The sequence below is a fragment of the Schistocerca cancellata genome, chromosome 4, assembly GCF_023864275.1.
Source record: "Schistocerca cancellata isolate TAMUIC-IGC-003103 chromosome 4, iqSchCanc2.1, whole genome shotgun sequence".
In the NCBI taxonomy this organism is placed as follows: Eukaryota; Metazoa; Arthropoda; class Insecta; order Orthoptera; family Acrididae; genus Schistocerca; species Schistocerca cancellata.
The window spans coordinates 191,747,623-191,768,067 of NC_064629.1; the positions used below are offsets into that span (position 1 = coordinate 191,747,623).

The 20,445-nt window shown below is 44.9% G+C and overlaps 1 protein-coding gene and 1 pseudogene across 1 annotated transcript in view; both read left to right on the forward strand.

Moving 5' to 3' along the window:
- LOC126185185 (calcium/calmodulin-dependent protein kinase type 1-like) overlaps positions 1–20,445 on the forward strand; it is a gene marked incomplete at its 5' end in the record, with an annotated part of 455,847 nt that overhangs the window by 353,784 nt on the left and 81,618 nt on the right. Inside the window, one exon of the mRNA XM_049928045.1 lies at positions 19,159–19,233. Within this exon, the coding sequence (XP_049784002.1) occupies positions 19,159–19,233 (75 nt within the window). The remainder of the gene's footprint in view (positions 1–19,158; positions 19,234–20,445) is intronic.
- Positions 16,256–16,373, forward strand: LOC126186109 (5S ribosomal RNA; annotated as a pseudogene).

The window sequence follows — 20,445 nt, forward strand, 5'->3', positions numbered from 1 at the left end:
CGGGTATTTCGAGAGGGGATAAAACCCATAGAACAGCTACCGGTTTCGAAAGCCTTTCGGGAAAGCCTAACAAATTACAGTGAGAGAGACTTCTAGCCTTTTGCGTGATGGACAGCTTAGCTATCAAGATTGAGATAACATTTCAGTATGAGTTAATAAATACATTACTTCCTCCAACACAGACAACTCTTGTTATGATCGTCGTGGCAGAATTAGAGAAACGTGGTGTCTTCTGCGATTGGAAGAACAAGGAGGAGAGAAAAACATTGAGGTGCCAAAGTCAGGGGGATAGCGACATGCACATGTACAGATGGCGGTACTAACGCCTACACAAGGTATAAAAGGGCAGTGCATTGGTGGAACTGTTATTTATACTCAGGTGGTTCATGTCAAATGTTTTTCGACGTTATTAAGGACGCAACACAGCATTTAACAGAACTCGGAATGGTACTTGTTGACAAAAAGTCACAGAACAAATACCTTTTAACGCGACGATTATGAACTGTGCACTTGAAACTTCAGTTTCGAGAATGAGTTAACAAAAAAGTAAGTGTCATTAAAGGAGTGTTCGAATATGTATAAAACATTTGTTCAGGCGAGTCTGCCTTGGGCCTCATTACCTTCGCAGTAACGTTTGTTCAAGTCAGTCGAGCAAGACAAGGTTGTGCTTCATATGGTGAAACACATCACCGGGCACAAAGCTCTGGTGACAATCTGAGTAATGACTGCCACACTTCTGCCCCCCTTCCAAAGAAAAGAAAAATTTAAGGTCGTTAAGTCAGGCGAATATTTTACCCTCAAGAATTTTTGCTCGCCTTACCCAACGTCTCTCAAAGTGGACATCTCTGCTCGCACATCAGCACAGAAGTGAGCTTGGATAGCATTGCGTCTACGTTAGAAGTTGGTGCGTACAGCTTTTCGTAATGCGGCCAGCAGAAACTGATGGCAGGCTGCTCCATTCAAGCACCGAAAGAGTGTTGACACACTGTGCTCACATTATGGAGGAGCAGGTTTCATTTCTCTGTACTGTACTGCATTGTACTGTATGTTAACCGGGGACCTAGAAACGACGGAGAGGCTCCGTCCCCGCCGCAGCCGCAGTGGTCCACAATCCCACGACGACTACCGCAGTCCACTTCACCCCTCCGCCGCCCCACACCGAACCCAGGGTTATTGTGCGGTTCGGCCCCCGGTGGACCCCCCACGGAACGTCTCACACCAGACGAGTGTAACCCCTATGTTTGCGTCGTAGAGTAATGGTGGTGTACGCGTACGTGGAGAACTTGTTTGCGCAGCAATCGCCGACATAGTGTAACTGAGGCGGAATGAGGGGAACCAGCCCGCATTCGCCGAGGCAGATGGAAAACAGCCTAAAAATCATCCACAGACTGGCCGGTTCACCGGACCTCGACACAAATCCGCCGGGCGGATTCGTGCCTGGGACCAAGCGCTCCTTCTCGCCCGGAAAGCCGTGCGTTAGACCGCACTGCCAACCGGGCGGGATTCATTTCTCTGTAGTGCCATCTCCATTTATATTTCCTGTAAATGGAAATGAAAATACCGTGTGGCTAGGGCCTCCCGTCGGATAGACCGTTCGCCTGGTGCAAGTCTTTCGAGCTGACTCCACTTCGGCGACTTGCGTGTCGATGGGGATGAAATGATGATGATAAGGACAACACAACACGCAGTCCTGAGCGCAGAAAATCTCCAACCCAGCCGGGAATCGAACCCGGGCCGTTAGGTATGTCATTCCGTCGCGCAGACCATTCAGCTACCAAGGGCGGACTATACTTCCTGTAGTTTCTATAAAACGCCTAAGGCAAAAGTAAAGGCCACAGCTGATTTAGTTCCTTATTTTCTCTCAACCCATGTTTGTGCTTCGTCTCTAACGATTCACGAAGGTTTATCACAGCAAGTTCTACATCTACATAGCTACTGCGCAAACCAACGTACGGTGCGTGGCGGAGGGTACCCTGTACCACTACTTGTCTAAGGCGCTGCAGTCATGCACTGTGCGGCTGGTCCCGGCGGAGGTTCGAATCCTCCCTCGGGCATGGGTGTGTGTGTTTGTCCTTAGGATAATTTAGGTTAAGTAGTGTGTAAGCTTAGGGACTGATGACCTTAGCAGTTAAGTCCCATACGATTTCACACACATACACTACTTGTCATTTCCTTTCCTGTTCCACACGCAAATAGGGCGAGGGAAAAACGACTGTCTGTGTGCCATCATATGAACCTTAATTTGTAGGCGCTTCAGTCCGGAACCGCGCTGCTGCTACGGTCGCAGGTTCGAATCCTGCCTCGGGCATGGATGTGTGTGATGTCCTTAGGTTAGTTAGGTTTAAGTAGTTCTAAGTTCTAGGGGACTGATGAGCTCAGATGTTAAGTCCCATAGTGCTAGAGCCATTTTAGCCATTTCAATTGTCGGAGGTCTCTGTCAGTCAACAGACGAGGTCGGCCTGTACGATTTTGTACTGTACGTGTCCCTTCACGTTTCCACTTCACTATCACATCTGAAACAGTGGACCTAGGAATGTTTAGGAGTGTGTAAACCTCGCGTAGAGACGTATGACACAATAGACACCCAATCACCTGACCACGTTCGAAGTCCATGAGTTCCGCGGAGCGCCCCATTTTGCTATCTCACAATGTCTAATGACTACTTAAGTCACTGATACGTAGTACCTGGCAGTAGGTGGCAGCACAATGCACCTAATATGAAAAACATATGTTTTAGGGGGTGTCAGGATACTTTTGATCACATAGTGCATATAGAGAACTACAGCGGTCCTACCACACTTCCTTGAGCCTCTCCTGGCGATACCCTTGTCTGTGATGAACGCTCGCTGTCGAGGGCAATATACTGGGTTCTATCATTTAAGAATTACTTCAGCCACTCACATATATGTGAACTTATTCCATATGCTCGTACCTTCGTTAACAGCCTACAATGGGATACCGGTCAAATGCTTTCGGGAAATTTAGAAATGTGGAATCTGCATGTTGCCCTTCTTCCATAATTTTAGGTGTATCATGTGAAAAAAGAGCAAGCTGACCTTCGAACGAGCGATGCTTCCTAAAACCAAGCTGATTTGTGGACATCAGCATCTCAGTCTCAAGAAAGTTTATTATATTTGATCTGAAAATGTGTTCACGTATTCTGCAGCGAACAGAAGTTAGGAATATTGGTCTTTTATTTTGCGGGTCCGATCTTTTACCATTCTTATAAACTGAAGTCACAAGCGCTTTATCTCAGTCGCTTGGGACTTTGTGCCGGGCGAGAGATTCGCGATAGATGCAAGAGTTGGGTTTAAAGTCTTCTTCAACATTGCCTACCCATCTTAAACTATTAATATTTTTCTAAAACTGTGTAACGCAGCGGAAGGGTGTATTCAAAGTGAACTGTTGCTGGCCTTCGACTTTCATTGTCCATAAATTTTTCCCAGTCTGACAGCACGCACTGTGGCGCATGGGTGTACAGTCTTCATTATGCAAAGGAATATTAAAACGAAAAACTCTTGTAATTCAGGACGGAGAATATCGATTACCACTAACTTCCGGTCGAAGTTGACGCGCAGACACTCCACGTTTTTTACGAGCCTTTGTTTGTGGCCAATTCACAGCATTCCAAATCGCTCGTTGTTACGATACGATGTCAGTTCTGACGTTGTTACTGGCGCTTTGAATCGCGTATAATAACTGAAAGGCATCATCATTCATAGCTTGATCTTTACAATCAAAGTTCGGTATGCCATACTTGCTTGAAGGGTTAACGGTATTTACGTTTTCAGGTGTAGCTGTCATTAGTATCTATCAACACGGAAGAATAACGTCTTTTTAGGAAAACCATTAGGTCCGACGTTAATAAAAATGGAGGCGTTGCACTGATATCCTTCTAAACAGTTTTGGAAATGTTAGAACCTTCTTAACCATTCAAATAGCTATGAGCACCATGGGACTTAACATCTGTGGTCATCAGTCCCCTAGAACTTAGAACTACTTAAATCTAACTAACCTAAGGACATCACACACATCCATGCCCGAGGCAGGATTCGAACTTGCGACCGTAGCGGTCACGCGGTTCCAGACTGAAGCGCCTAGAACCGCAAGGCCACAACGGCCATCGTTCTTAACCATTGTTGAGGATATCTACCAATATAAGATTCTGAGTGGGTCAAAATTTGGATTCCCGGGCCCTTCCCACCTAACATGCAAAACTACTATAAAATGGCTGAGAAAACAGGTTTAAGTGGCATTGAAGGGAAAAAAACAATATCTAGTCACAAGTAAGAAAATGCACCATTAAATGTACACTACTGGCCATTAAAATTGCTACACCAAGAAAAAATGCAGATGATAAACAGGTACCGATTGGACAAATATATTATACTACAACTGACATGTGATTACATTTTCACGCAGTTTGGGTGCATTGATCCTGAGAAATCAGTACCCAGAACAACCACCTATGGACTTAATAATGGCCTTGATACCCGTGGGAATTGAGTCAAACAGAGCTCGGATGGCGTGTACAGGTACAGCTGCCCATGTAGTTTCAACACGATACCACAGTTCATCAAGTGACAAGCCAGTTGCTCGGCCACCATTGACCAGACGTTTTCAGTTGGTGAGAGATCTGGAGAATGTGCTGGCCAAGACAGCAGTCGAACATTTTCTGTATCCAGAAAGGCCCGTACAGGACCTGCAACATGCGGTCGTGCATTATCCTGCTGAAATGTAGGGTTTCGCAGGGATCGAATGAAGGGTGGAGCCACGGGTCGTAACACATCTGAAATGTAACGTCCACTGTTCAAAGTGCCGTCAGTGCGAACAAGAGGTGACCGAGACGTGTAACCATCGGCACCCCATACCATCACGCAGGGTGATACACCAGTATGGCGATGACGAATACACGCTTCCAATGTGCGTTCACCGCGATGTCGCCAAACACGGAAGCTACCATCGTGATGCTGTGAACAGAACCTGGATTCATCCGAAGAAATGACGTTTTGCCATCCGTGCACCCAGGTTCGTCTTAGAGTACACCATACACCATCGCAGGCGTTTCTGTCTGTGATGCAACATTAAGGGTAACTGCAGCCTTGGTGTCCGAGCTGATAGTCCATGCTGCTGCAAACGTCGTCTAACTGTTCGTGCAGATGGTTGTTGTCTTGCAAACATCCCCATCTGTTGACTCAGGGCTCGAGACGTGGCTGCACTATCCTTTCATCTCGACTGCTAGTGATACGAGGCCATTGGGATCCAGCACGGCGTTCCGTATTACCCTCCTGAACCTACCGATTCCATATTCTGCTAACAGTCATTGGATCTCGACCAACGCGAGCAGCAATGTCGCGATACGATAAACCGAAATCGCGATAGGCTACAATCCGACCTTTATCAGAGTCGGAAACGTGATGGTACGCATTTCTCCTCCTTACACGAGGCATCAAAACAACGTTTCACCAGGCAACGCCGGTCAACTGCTGTTTGTGTATGAGAAATCGGTTGGAAACTTTCTTCATGTCAGCACGTTGTGGGCGTCGCCACCGGTGCCAGCCTTGTGTGAATGCTCTGAAAAGCTAATCATTTGCATATCACAGCATCTTCTTCCTGTCGGTTAAATTTCGCGTCTGTAGCACGTCATCTTCATGGTGCAGCAGTTTGAATGGTCAGTAGTGTAAATGATTTCACTTTCAAGACAGTTGACCGCTTCAAATAACTAGAGATTGTTTTTAGTAATGACAACAGAACGGAAATAGAAGTACATACTCATCTAGCATCAACTAAAGGAACACTTTGCAGCTGTATCGCTATCTTAACGGAAAGATCATTTAGTATTAACTTCAAAATTCGCCTTTGTAAGTGAATGGTCTTATCAGTGATATTATATGAGCGTGAAGCTTTAATACATAGAAAGAAAGTTGAAGAAAAACTATTAATAATCGAAAGAATAAATTAGGAAAATTTTTTGGACCTGTGATCGGTGAGAAAACATGTAACGGAGAAAAGGAAAATCAAGAATTACGGGAATTTCTAGGAATGCCGTAAAATTGTCGAAATGCTAAAGAAAATAACCTTGAACTGGGCTGGTCAGACAGCAAGAATGTCAGAGTGCAGACTACCTACAATAGCATTACCGAGGACAATAATGGGACCACGTGAAAGAGGAGGACCCAGAATTACCCCGTCTTTAATATTAGAAGGCTGGATTAACAAAAAAAATGGAGAAAAGTTAAGATGATGGTTAAAATGCGTCGAGTGCTCTACAGCGTTTCCCCCATTCGAGCACAACGCACATAATATTCGTGCAACCATGTGGAACTGTTCGAAAAGTCTTGCTTTGTGATGTTGTTCAACCCGCACGTCACATTCGCCCCTACATAGGTCTTGGTGAGGCCTCAGGGAGACAGTCTGCACTTTATCGTTTTGTGGTAGGTTGGTAACAATAACACAAAGTCACATCACCCGTGATGTTTTTTTTTCTTCCAGAAAAGAACTGCCCATGTTTTTGGTCTAATGTTTGAGCGGAGCGAAAACAAGGCTCCCTAGAAATTACACAATGTATTTTTGTCCAAATTTTCACAGCCAAAGGAAGATTGGAAAATGGACAAATGGGGAAACAAATTGAGCCCCGGGAGGCAATTTATACAGAGAAAGATCTAATTACTTGAAATTAATCGGTGAAATTAATAAAAACTTCATTAGTGACTAGAGGCTAATTGAAATATTTAGCCGGCCGAAGTGGCCGTGCGGTTAAAGGCGCTGCAGTCTGGAACCGCAAGACCGCTACGGTCGCAGGTTCGAATCCTGCCTCGGGCATGGATGTTTGTGATGTCCTTAGGTTAGTTAGGTTTAACTAGTTCTAAGTTCTAGGGGCCTAATGACCTCAGCAGTTGAGTCCCATAGTGCTCAGAGCCATTTGAACCATTTGAAATATTTAGCAATGTAAATGAAGTGTCAAAAAGTTGATCTCTTCAGGGCCTAGCCGTTCAGGGCATAAAAACTTACGTAGTTGTTATATTTAACTGTCTAAATGGTTTCCTTAGAATTAAGTACTAAATTTAGAAGGGTCCGAGAGCAGCATCAGCTAGGGAAGCAAATGAGGTGTCAAAAAAATGGTTCAAATGGCTCTGAGCACTATGGGACTCAACTGCTGTGGTCATAAGTCCCCTAGAACTTAGAACTACTTAAACCTAACTAACCTAAGGACATCACACACATCCATGCCCGAGGCAGGATTCGAACCTGCGACCGTAGCTGTCGTGCGGTTCCAGACTGTAGCGCCTTTAACCGCTCGGCCACTTCGGCCGGCAAATGAGGTGTCAATAAAATATTTTATTTCATGGTTTCTGTACAAAACGAGAAAATAAAGAAAATTGAAAAAAAAGTCAAATGTTATATGAATAATTTGTCTAAAACTAAAAAATAAACTGGATTACAGAAACATTTGAACTGCCTTTGAATAACGCTCGACGTCCTCTGCATCAAACGTGGTGCCGACTGATAATTTAAAGTTCATTGTTTGACTTTGAATCTTAGAATATGAAAGAGTGCTAGAGGCTAGTTGCTGTAAATGGTGTAGACCATCATTCAGAAGCGCGTCAGATGTGTGTCTAATCTGTTTTATTTCTTACTTTTAGACAAATCATTTCAGAAAACATTTGACTTTTTTCTCAATTTTTTTCATTTAAATCAAGCTGCGGCAGGCATCCACGCGTCCTTTTTTCTTACAGGAGTCAAGGTGTGCGAGACAAATTTTGCACACATTGGACCTGGAGATGTTTTGAATACTTGATTTGGAATGGCTATTTGTGACACAAAACGTTGACACGCTACGGTCACACGTCTACTACTTAACACTGCCTGCTCACAACAAAGTGATCGAACGCCCGAGGCAGTTGGAGATGCACGAGGTAGCTGAAACACATGCATATTATAAGAAAGAGTACGGTAAATTTTACACAAAGAATTCCCCTTGAGAAAGCGTTGTGTAAGCTATGTGCCGCATATGTTGAATGCTGATGGAAAGAAATTGTAAAACAAATTAGTCTGTCAAATACGCACCGTTTCAAAAGCAGTAGTTTAGTACATGCATTTGCTTCTGCCGATGAGAAATGGGCTCACCATTTCTGGGCAGAAACGAAACGGCAGTCGAAGCGGTGGATGGTAACTGGAGCCCTTTACCAGCGAATGCGCCGTCCATTTCGTCTGCTGCAAAGGTTATGGCTGTTGTTTCTTGGGATGCTCTAGATGCAACAGAATATATCGTTCGTAACTAGTCACCCTCGCCGTTGAGCGCCCATAAAGTCGAAGAACGCAAGTCATATTTGGGTTAGCGAAGCTGTCATCAGTAGGTGGTCCCGGACGGTTCCGGATAGAAGGGGCAAGTAATGTCACAGCTAAGTTGCGAGCCTAATTAAATCAGAAGTCACGAGCCAAACCTATCGTGCGCTCAGTAATCCAGCCAGAACGCAATCACAGTAAATCCAAAGAAAACAGCAAGGTCGAAAGTAGCAGATCAATATGGTGCATGACAGACAGCTTCACGTAAGTAATCGAACGGCCTGCCTCTCGCTGCGCAGCTATATTTAATCGGCCAGGTGACCCTCTGGCTCCACCCGGCTGACTTGTTTGGAGCTATCCCAGAGAGCAGCTTGGACACAGAAGCATTAAGTCTGTGCTCAAATACAATCTGTACCTTTCCTGTCTGTATCGTCTTCCATCGGGAATGCAAAACAGACTTCTTACTGATGATATACCAAATGATAAAACAAAACGTTAAGAATACCAAACGAGCCTTTTGGACCTCCGTGCAAAAATGAGAATAGCCCTGGATTTAAAAAAAAATGGTCAGTTTAATCTACTCTGGAGGTCTTCGATAAAGAATTTCAAGCGCAAAAAAAACGTCCAGTCAATAGCGTCCTCTGACTTCCAACTACGACCACACCAAAATAAATTTGTAGACACAAATTGTTTTAAATCCTGTGAATAGGTTATGATATTTGCACATGAGTTCTTTGTAGGCCTTCAAGAACTGTATCTTCAGAAATAGAAACTAGAAATGGTTCACTAGAAATGGTTCAAATGGCTCTGAGCACTATGGGACTTAACATTTGGGTCATCAGTCCCCTAGACTTAGCACTACTTAAACCTAACTAAACTAAGGACATCACACACATCCATGGCCGAGAAAGGATTCTAAGCAGCAGCGCGGTTCCGGACTGATGCGCCTAGAACAGCTCGGCCACAGCGGCCGGCAACTATTCACTAGACATATGTTGGGAAAAGTCCATTGATGTAAAAGGAGACTACGTTAAATTGCACTTATTTCGACACAGACACCGGTTTTCACTGACAGAGCGGAAACTTGTCAGATTGAGGTTGCAGAGAGAGGTGGTATCCAGCTGCACTCTGCACATTTCCGCGGTATGATCGAGGGACGTGGCGCAGTGGTAAGACAGTGGACTTGCATTCAGGAGGACGGCGGTCCGGATCAAAGTCCGGCCATCTAGATTTAGGCTTTTCGTCGTCTTCCCTAAATCGCTTAAGACATATACCGAGATGGTTCCTTTGCAAACTACAGGCCGATTTCCTTCCCCCCTCCCTGCTCGTGTTTCGTCTCTAGTGACCTATTCGTCGACGGGAAGTTTGACCTAATTTTCTTTTTTTCAGCTTATGTGGAACACGCGCCGCCTTTCCCAGATAGTGTAGCCATCATTCCTGTAGTTTATGCTCCGCATCGAGCACCTGTCAATGTTTTTCTTGTCCCACTGTGGCTGGTAACCTTCCTTCCCCGACGAGTCGTAGGTAGCGGCAGAAATCGACCAAAAACTGATCGTTCACTCGTTTCGCATAAAAGAATCGGGCACCACAACAGTCAGTAATAGTTACTAAATTGCTCCTCGACATACACTACCGGCCATTAAAATTGCTACACCATGAAGATGACGTGCTACAGACGTGAAATTTAACCGACAGGAAGAAAATGCTGTGATATGCCAATGATTAGCTTTTCAGAGCATTCAGACAAGGTTGGCGCCGGTGGCGACACCTGCAACGTGCTGACATGAGGAAAGTTTCCAACCGATTTCTCATACACAAACAGCAGTTGACCGGCGTTGCCTGGTGAAACGTTGTTGTGATGCCTCGTGTAAGGAGGAGAAATGCGTACCATCACGTTTTAGACTTTTATAAATGTCGGATTGTAGCCTATCGCGATTGCGGTTTATCGTATCGCGATATTGCTGCTCGCATTGGTCGAGATCCAATGACTGTTAGCAGAATACGGAATCGGTGGGTTCAGGAGGGTAATATGGAACACCATGCTGGATCCCACAGGCCTCGTATCACCTGCAGTCGAGATGACAGGCACCTTATCCGCATGGCTGTAACGGATCGTGCAGCCACGTCTCGATCCCTGAGTCAACAGATGGGGACGTTTGCAAGACAACAACCATCTGCACCAACAGGTCGGAGACCAAGGCTGCGGTTACTCTTAACGCTGCATCACAGACAGGAGCGCCTGAGATGGTGTACTCAACGACGAACCTGGGTGCACGAATGGCAAAACGTCATTTTTTCGGATTAATCCAGGTTCTGTTTACAGCATCATGATGGTCGCACCCGTGTTTGGCGACATCGCGGTGAACGCACATTGGAAGCGTGTATTTGTCAACGCGATACTGGCGTATCACCCGGCGTGATGGTATGGGGTTCCATTGGTTACTCGTCTCTGTCACCTCTTGTTCGCATTGACGGCACTTTGAACAGTGGACATTAGATTTCAGATGTGTTACGACCCGTGGCTCTATCCTTCATTCGATCCCTGCGAAACCCTATATTTCAGCAGGATAATGCACCACCGCATGTTGCAGGTCCTGTACGGGCCTTTCTGGATACAGAAAATGTTCGACTGCTGCCCTGGCCAGCACATTCTCCAGATCTCTCACCAACTGAAAACGTCTGGTCAATGGTGGCAGAGTAACTGGCTCGTCACAATACGCCAGTCACTACTTTTGATGAACTGTGGTATCGTGTTGAAGCTGCATGGACAGCTGTACCTGTACACGCCATCCAAGCTCTGTTTGACTCGATGCCCAGGCGTATCAAGGCCGTTATTACGGCCAGAGGTGGTTGTTCTGGGTACTGATTTCTCAGGATCTAAGCACCCAAATTGCGTGAAAATGTAATCACATATCAGTTCTAGTATAATATATTTGTCCAATGAATACCCGTTTATCATCTGCATTTCTTCTTGGTGTTGCACTTTTTATGGCCAGTAGTGTAGTATTGTTTGAACGTTGAGAGGGGTGCAAAACACTATCTCCACAAAACTTCAGGCTACTACTAATTAAGAAGCTATAGGAAAAGTTTTTACCGGCAACAGAATAGACTGACTCTACACCTGGATCCTCGTTATTGTTTTGTCTTTCTCGGACAGGGTTACCAAATAGGATGTCCACATCTGGGCACTGATCATTTATTTAACAGAAACTTTCGTTATACGTACTCTCAGGGAGACGTGATATCTGACACCTGACGCGATAAAATCTTGTCGATTGTAGAACACGACTTTGTGGATTTGCACACGGGGGCCCAGTGTGTCCATATGCCAGTGCGGGAGAACGTTGTTCGATACCTGAGCACTCCGTTTCGCAATGAAATTTAGCAACCTACTGAGCTTTCTATAGGCATCGACTATGAATAGTAGTAGCAGATGCTGGATCGAAATATTGCGAAGTTTTAGCGACAGCATGTGATGAAACGCCTAAGGACCGTAACAACAGGAAAAAGACAACGGTTCATGCCTTTTAAGACTTTGCAGGTGGACGGGCATGTGTTATGTATCCACTACACTATTGACACCTGAGCTGTTCTCCCCCCGCGGCCGTTGAGGAGACTTGCCTGTCCTTTTGGGGGCATTGGTGCTTCAGGAACTGGCTACCAAACCAGGTGGCCATTGCTCTGGATGGATGGCGCACTTTCCCCAGATGACGTACTGAAAGCCATGGATCAAGGCAGTCAGACAGATGCAGTATTTCTCGATTTCCAAAAAGCATTTTACTAGGTACCACATCTACGCTTATTGTCAAGAAGTGCTATCGTATGCTGTTTTAAGCGAAATTTGTGACCGGATTGAGAACCTTTTTTAAGGCAGGACGCAGCAAGTTACCTTGGATACCGTGTCGTCGATACGTGTAGATGTAACTTGGAGTGTACCCCGGGGAAGTGTGTTGGGTCCCTTGCTGTTTATGTTGTATAAAAAAATGGTTCAAATGGCTCTGAGCACTATGGGACTTAACTTCTGAGGTCATCAGTCCCCTATAACTTAGAACTACTTAAACCCAACTAACCTAAGGACATCACACACATCCTTGCCCGAGGCAGGATTCGAACCTACGACCGTAGCGGTCGCGCGGTTCCAGACTGAAGCGCCTAGAACCGCTCGGCCACAGCGGCCGGCCCATGTTGTATATGAATCTCAGACTTTTCTCAGATGATGCAGCTATCTACAATGAAGTACAGTCTGAAAGAAGCTACACGAATGTTCAGTAAAAAGATTGGCAACTTCCTTTAAATGTTCAAAAATATAAAATTGTACACTTCACAAAATGAAAAATCTTAATACCCTATCCACAGGATCGACGAGTTGGAGTTGGTAAACTCGCACAAATATCTAGGTGTAACAGTTTATAGGGACATGAAATGGAACAATCACTTAGGCTCAGCTGCGAGTAAAGCAGGTAGCAGTCTACGGTTTATTGGTAGAATGCCGTGCGACCCATTCTTGAAAATTGCTCTAATGTGTGGGACTCGTTCCAAATAGGACTAGCAGAGGTTATTGAACGTTCAGAGGTGACCTAAGCGAATGGTTATAGGTTTGTTTGACCTGCGGCAGAGTATCACAGACAGGCTGAAGAAACTGAACTAGCAGACTCTTGAAGATAGACGCAAACTATCTCGAGAAAGCTTACTTACAAAGTTTCAAGAACCGGCTTTAAATGATGAGTCTATGAATATACTGCAATCCTCAACGTAACACTACCGTAGGGATCGTGAGGACAGGATTAGATTAATTACAGTACGCGCAGAGGCATTTAAACAATCATTTTTCATGCGATCCATATGTGAACGGAACGGGAAAACCTAATAACTGGTGCATTGAGACGTTCCCTCTACACTTCAGTGGTTTTCAGAGTGAAGATGCAGATGTAAAATTTCGTTATTTGCTGTACTTCCAGGTGTTTCAACTTTAACGGCCAAAAGTTTAAGTAGGCGGTTCTGTCTGATCACTGTAAAATGAAGTGGAAGACTGATCATAAAATCTCGTAAGGTGTTTGTCAGACGCGTTAGCCATCAGCTGGTGCTTGTGAAACGTAGCTGTCTGTTACCAGGACTCTGAATAATTAATCAGAAGCACGGCAACAGAAATAATTCGCCGAATGGCCTCAGGTGGCGTGTGGCAGAGGAAACGGGCGCTCCCAGTACATAGGCTCGCCATGACGCGAGCACCTGCCCATTACGGGGCCAGTCACCTTCCGCTGGAGCGCCGTCCTTGTGCCACATTCGGCTGGAGTGAGCTCATTGAACGCCGCCTCAGGTACGCCGGCAGCCCACGTCAGCACACCACCACCAGCCGTCTAAACCAGCCTCACCAGCACTCACATGGACATGCCAGCTTCGGAGTGGCTTTTGTTTCAGCCAAAATCCTTATTCGCTTTTGGATTCACGATAATCAAATACGCTTATTTCACCAGTGGTGACTTGCAGAAACCCGCGACTGTTGAAAGAAAAAAAAAAAAAAACCTTCATGATTGGGATTCCAGAAAGCATTATTTTGGGAGAACATTTCACACGCGTAACCAATCTGAAGTATACACACCCTTTTTCTCATATGTGCACTACTGGCCATTAAAATTGCTACACCACGAAGATGACGTACTACAGACGTGAAATTTAACCGACAGGAAGAAGATGCTGCGATATGCAAATGATTAGCTTTTCAGAGCATTCACACAAGGTTGGCGCCGGTAGCCACAGGTACAACGTGCTGAGATGCATAAAGTTTCCAACCGATTTCTCATACACAAACAGCAGTTGACCGGCGTTGCCTGCTGAAACGCTGTTGTGATGCCTCGTGTAAGGAGGTGAAATGCGTACCATCACGATTCCGACTTTGATAAAGGTCGGATTGTAGCCTATCGCGATTGCGGTTTATCGTATCGTGACATTGCTGCTCGCGTTGGTCGAGATCCAATGACTGTTAGCAGGATATGGAATCGGTGGGTTCAGGAGGGTAATACGGAACGCCGTGCTGGATCCCAATGGCCTCGTTTTACTAGCAGTCGAGATGACAGGCATCTTTTCCGCATGGCTGTAACGGATCGTGCAGCCACGTCTCGATCCCTGAGTCAACAGATGGGTACGTTTGCAAGACAACAACCATCTGAACGAACAGCTAGACGAAGTTTGCAGCAGCATGGACTATCAGGTCGGAGATCATGGCTGCGGTTACCCTTGACGCTACATCACAGACAGGAGCGCCTGAGATGGTGTACTCAACGACGAACTTGGGTGCACGACTGGCAAAACGTCATTTTTTCGAATGAATCCAGGTTCTGTTTACAGCATCATGATGGTCGCATCCGTGTTTGGCAACATCGCGGTGAACGCACATTGGAAGCGTGTATTTGTCATCGCCATACTGGCGTATCACCCGGCGTGATGGTATGGGGTGCCATTGGTTACACGTCTCGGTCACCTTTTGTTCGCATTGACGGTACTTTGAACAGTGGACGTTAGATTTCCGATGTGTTACCACCCGTGGCTCTACCCTTCATTCGATTTGTGCGAAACCCTACATTTCAGCAGGATAATGCACGAGCGCATGTTGCAGGTCCTGTACGGGCCTTTCTGGATACAGAAAATGTTCGACTGCTGCCCTGGCCAGCACATTCTCCAGATCTCTCACCAATTGAAAACGTCTGGTCAATGGTGGCCGAGCAACTGGCTCGTCACAATACGCCAGTCACTACTCTTGATGAACTGTGGTATCGTGTTGAATGGGCTGCTGTACTTGTACACGCCATCCAAGCCCTGTTTGACACAATGTCCAGGCGTATGAAGGCCAGAGGTGGTTGTTCTGGGTACTGATTTCTCAGAATCTATGCAGCCAAATTACATGAAAATGTAATCACATATCAGTTGTAGTGTAATATATTTGTCCAATGAATACCCGTTTATCATCTGCATTTCTTCTTGGTGTAGCAATTTTAATGGCCAGTAGTGTAGCTATTCGAATACGTGCATGGTGAGAATTCCAAAAGTTCAGAGTTCCATCACAGGCTGGTCGTATCAGAACGTTATTAATATCTTTGGGAGCGCTATGTACATAAAAGAAGATAAAGTTGCACCGTACTTGGTATTGGACATTGGACTATGGACCCCTGATAACTGGCAGAGTGATCTCGTTCTCAAATCACAGAGAGGCAAGAGCATAGTATATCCGGCGCGGCCATCTGCAGTGAATCGAAGTCAACCTTTTAGTTCATAAGTGCTTCACGTTGTTTCAGATGGCTGTATATCGTAATTTAGTTTGTACAGTAGGTTCGTTGTTAAGGTTGTGGTCACATCTATCTTTCTTAATTAACGTGACGTGAAAGATCGCCATTAGAAGAAAATAGCGTATTAAGGAGCTCAAGTGAAAATAATTTTATTACGTTGCCATTTGGATAAAATTTAAAAAGTGGGTTTACGAAGTCAGCACCATCTGCTAACCGCTGTCAATGTGAATTTCGCACCTGTGCGAGCTTATAACGAACTTCACACTTAACCTTCGAGCGGGCGCACTGGAGTATTGAGTACCCCATTGAGGAATTCCGTAGTGCTGTAGCGTAAAACGGAGCCCTGCGATGTGGCAGCTACTCAGAAGCCCGAAGTATTGGGTTGTTTCGTAAGTGAAAACGGTAGTGGGGCACGCCGTACCCTACGCTCTCGCTTATTCCTTTCTGACAATTTTCAACGTGTGTGCAATTTTCACTTTATGTAAGCACAGGACTGAACTGCAAAAGAAACCTTTTCACGACAGTATTTATTACAAGGATCGAAGAATGTGAAAGTAATTTTTCTTCCCTGTGCTATGTATTTGTATAATTAATTCCTTCATTAGGTGCTGATTAAACCTTTTGAAACAAATATATAATAGTATTACTGCAACATATAAATGTTTAACCGATTCCTAAGGAAATTATAAGTCAACGTCCTTGCCGCAGTGGATACACCGGTTCCCGTGAGATCACCGAAGTTAAGCGCTGTCGGGCGTGGTCGGCACTTGGATGGGTGACCATCCAGGCCGCCATGCGCTGTTGCCGTTTTTCGGGGTGCGCTCAGCCTCGTGATGCCAATTGAGGAGCTACTCGACCGAATAGTGGCGGCTTCGGTCAAGAATACCATCATAACGACCGGGAGAGCGGTGTGCTGATCCCACGCTCCTCCTATCCGCATCCTCACTTGAGGATGACACGGCGGTCGGATGGTCCCGGTAGGCCACTCGTGGCCTGAAGACGGAGTGCTTTAAGGAATTTATAAGTTATCACAGAAGGTGGGGTACTGAATACCTCACGCGCCTACTCTAGCAAAAAGATTGGCGCACCCGCTCGAGGTTTAAATATCTTAAATTCGAAGAATAACACCACTTTCTCAAATGAATGAAACAACGCTCTTCTCATTTGAATTATTTCCTGGAGGAATATAATCTTTTTCATAACTTTCACTAATGCAAATAAACGTGAAGTCCTCATAAGACATGAAAATATCGCATAAAATAACAAAAGCAAAGAAATAAATTGCGATGCTACATAGTATCAGGATTACGGAATGCATGAACCTGATTCTAATTAACGGCATAAAAGTCTTCCAACATTTTTAACTGGATACTGAAATCCTAACAAAACCTGATGATCAAATTCATATTTTCCTTCGTAGAGCAAGTCATTATCACTATTGGACGAACATCTGATGAGACAATTCAGCGTGCCATTCATCCCTTAAGGATTACCACTATCCTATGAGACCTCAGGTATCGGACGACAGAGTTGCTGTTTTGATTCGATAGTATCACGCCTGTTATTACCTCCACGACAGCGTTGCTGAACAGTTGCTATGACCCCACTTCACATTCCATTTTCACTGGATACTCCCAGTAGAAATGTTCAGACGCTTAATTTCTCTGAGAGTATAGTTCGCCATGTACGAGGTCTGTTTAGCCTGCACTCTACTATGCGACCGAAGACCCTAATGATTGGTTCAAATGGCTCTGAGCACTATGGGACTTAACTTCTGAGGTCATCAGTCCCCTAGAACTACTTAAACCTAACTAACCTAAGGACATCACACACATCCATGCCCGAGGCAGGCTTCGAAGCTGCGACCGTAGCGGTCGCGCGGTTCCAGACTGTAGCGTCTAGAACCGCTCGGCCACCCCGGCCGGCAGACCCTAATGCTATGGTCTCGAATGACCTTGACGTTTCCAGAACATTTAACTCCAAATTTCCTTCCTTTTCATGTGCAACATGCGGCGTAGCTATCGATGGGGAGAAATTGGTTTAAAATTTTCAAATACTTCCATATATCGTCACTCCTGTGTCGCAGCCTGTACTCGTACACGCGTTACGTTATTCCCATACATGGGAGGAAATTATAATGAAAGGTGCTGCCTGGTTTCGGCGGATAAATACAATATTACAGGACTTGTTAAGAATATTGATGTAAAGCTCCTTCGGACATGAATTTATGTAACAAGAAAAGCAATTTTTTTCATTATATGAAGTACACACGTGAGTATAAGGTTACAGTGAAACTCTAAGCCGGCCGCTGTGGCCGAGCGGTTCTAGGCGCTTTAGGCCGGAAGCGCGCTGCTGCTACGGTCGCAGGTTCGAATCCAGCCTCGGGCATGGATGTGTGTGATGTCAAAACGGCTCTGAGCACTATGGGACTTAACATCTGTGGTCATCAGTCCCCTAGAACTTAGAACTAACCTAAGGACATCACACACATCCATGTCCGAGGCAGGATTCGAACCTGCGACCGTAGCGGTCACACGGTTCCAGACTTAAGCGACTAGAACCGCACGGCACACCGGCCGGCTGTGTGTGATGTCCTTAGGTTAGTTAGGTTTAAGTAGTTCTAACTCCTAGGGGACTGATGACTTCAGATGTTAAGTCCCACAGTGCTTAGAACCATTTCAACCGTTTTTGAAACTCTAAACTGTTACGGTACTACTGTACAGATTAAAAGAAATGGGCACCAATTTTGCGTTCTACCTTTGATGTGAAAATCCGACGTAGATTGCTCACTATTTTCCATTTCTGTTGGAAACCTGCTCACTGTAGCTCGTTTTTAGGTAAAGGGTGTTGATGAAAAATGGGGCTTTAGGTCAAAATCAAAATTCTCGTATTTCGTTTTCTCTTGTTTCAAATTGCCTCTATAAATTTTCAGCACTGTGTATAATTCATGAAAGAAAATAAGAAGAAGTAAGGAGTCTGAATCTAACTGGTTCTCCTTCTTCTTCTTCTTCTTCTGTTATTTCTGATGCTCACTGACTTGGTACCGCATGTTTGCTGAGCAGAACTGCTCCTGATTGAAAGGTACCTTGGTCTACACCCACCTTCCACATAAATTTGGATTTTAATTTGCATGACGTCTCCTACACTATGCCTGGAAATATCTTTCGGCGGCTACTGTATGTAATGTGATCATAAATTGTTTCAGTATTTAATGTGTTACATAAAAAGTGTTTGCCTAAGCTCTCATTAATATACACCTCCTATCTTCTTGAAACTTGCAAAAGTTTTAGCTTGTAAATGACGAAATATGGTGTTTTATGTGTAATATATATTCATTTCGTGTGTGTGTGTGTGTGTGTGTGTGTGTGTGTGTGTGTGAGAGAGAGAGAGAGAGAGAGAGAGCGAGAGAGAGAGAGGGGGGGGGCGGTTGTAAGCGGCGCGGGCCGAGCCCAATGTATTTCCTTCGATAGTATGAATACGTCACGAAAGAATGTAAGCACAACTTACTTATAAACCGAGTATTCCCTATCTCCTGTTTTTCTACGAAGCTTATGTATAGCAAATGGTTTTAACGTACGGTTCTCTGTTCCAGGTTGAAGCATCCAAACATCGTCCAGCTGCTGGAAACATTTGAAGACAAGCACAAGGTGTACCTTATCATGGAGCTGTAAGTAAAGAAACAGAATATTTACACCAGTGGAAGCGCTTGGTAAACGTAAGGGATCCTTGCTAAATTCAGTAGCTAGCACAAATAACATCTAGACTGAAAGAATTTTTTTTCAACCCACAGTGTTTCTGCTCAGTCGAAAGTATTATGTTTATTATTTCAGTTCCCTCTTCTCGTAAAGTAGGTCCATAAACGATAATCTCTCTTTTGTGAACTCTTGAACGTATGGATGATTTTACAGAGTTCTAAGCCACGCTGCACATTACGATGAATCCATTATCACCATTACAATCGATATTACAGCCAGACTCCCAGCACGAGAGAAGAGCCAGTCTGATGTCCAAACAAACTTTACACACTGGATTCTGAAGAATTTGGTGAAACACACTGCATTTCTACCGACAAAACAAGCAGTCTGAGATCCACCGGGAAACACTGCACCATGACGCCGTTTTTTGCACTGAACTGTAGCAGCTAACACGGAAACATGGGGCGTACAGGGTAAACGAGTTCATGGAGAGATCGTTCGTATAGTTGCTTTCATAGTTATGGAGAAAATGCCACGAAGGAGGGAACATGCAACGACAGTAAGGGGAAGGTCGACCACGAACTATAACCCTGCACCAAGATCGTTACCTTGCCTAAAATTCCTGAAGATATCCAACCCACAAAGCACCTGCCCTGACTGGAAACCCATCGGCAGGTTCTGATGTATGCATCTCTCATCAGACTGTGAACTGTCACCTATGATAGGTCGCTCTGTATGCTCGTCGATTTGTGGCACACAAAGGCATCGCTTGACTCTACAGTGAGTGTCTCGTCCACAGCGAGAGAACCTAGAACAATGTCATTTTCCCATATGAATAGTAGTTTAGTCTGGAGAGTGATTTTCATCGTCTGTTCATCTGATGCGCCCATGACACACGTTACATATACTCTAGTATTGTGAAAAGTGACTAAAATGGCGACGCCCTTGTTCTGGTCAGGGGCAGCGTCATGCTAAGATTGTATCACGAAATTATACTTGGTAAATTGAAATGTTGTGACATCCCTCTTTCATGGATGGAATCTTACCATCACACCAGAAAGCAAAAAGGCTCATTCATTGACTGTGTCACAAGCATGAAACTAATCTCAGAATGCAAGGATATAAGTGGAGTTCCACAAGGATCAGTACTGTTAACACTCTTGTTCTTAAAGTGCATAAATGAT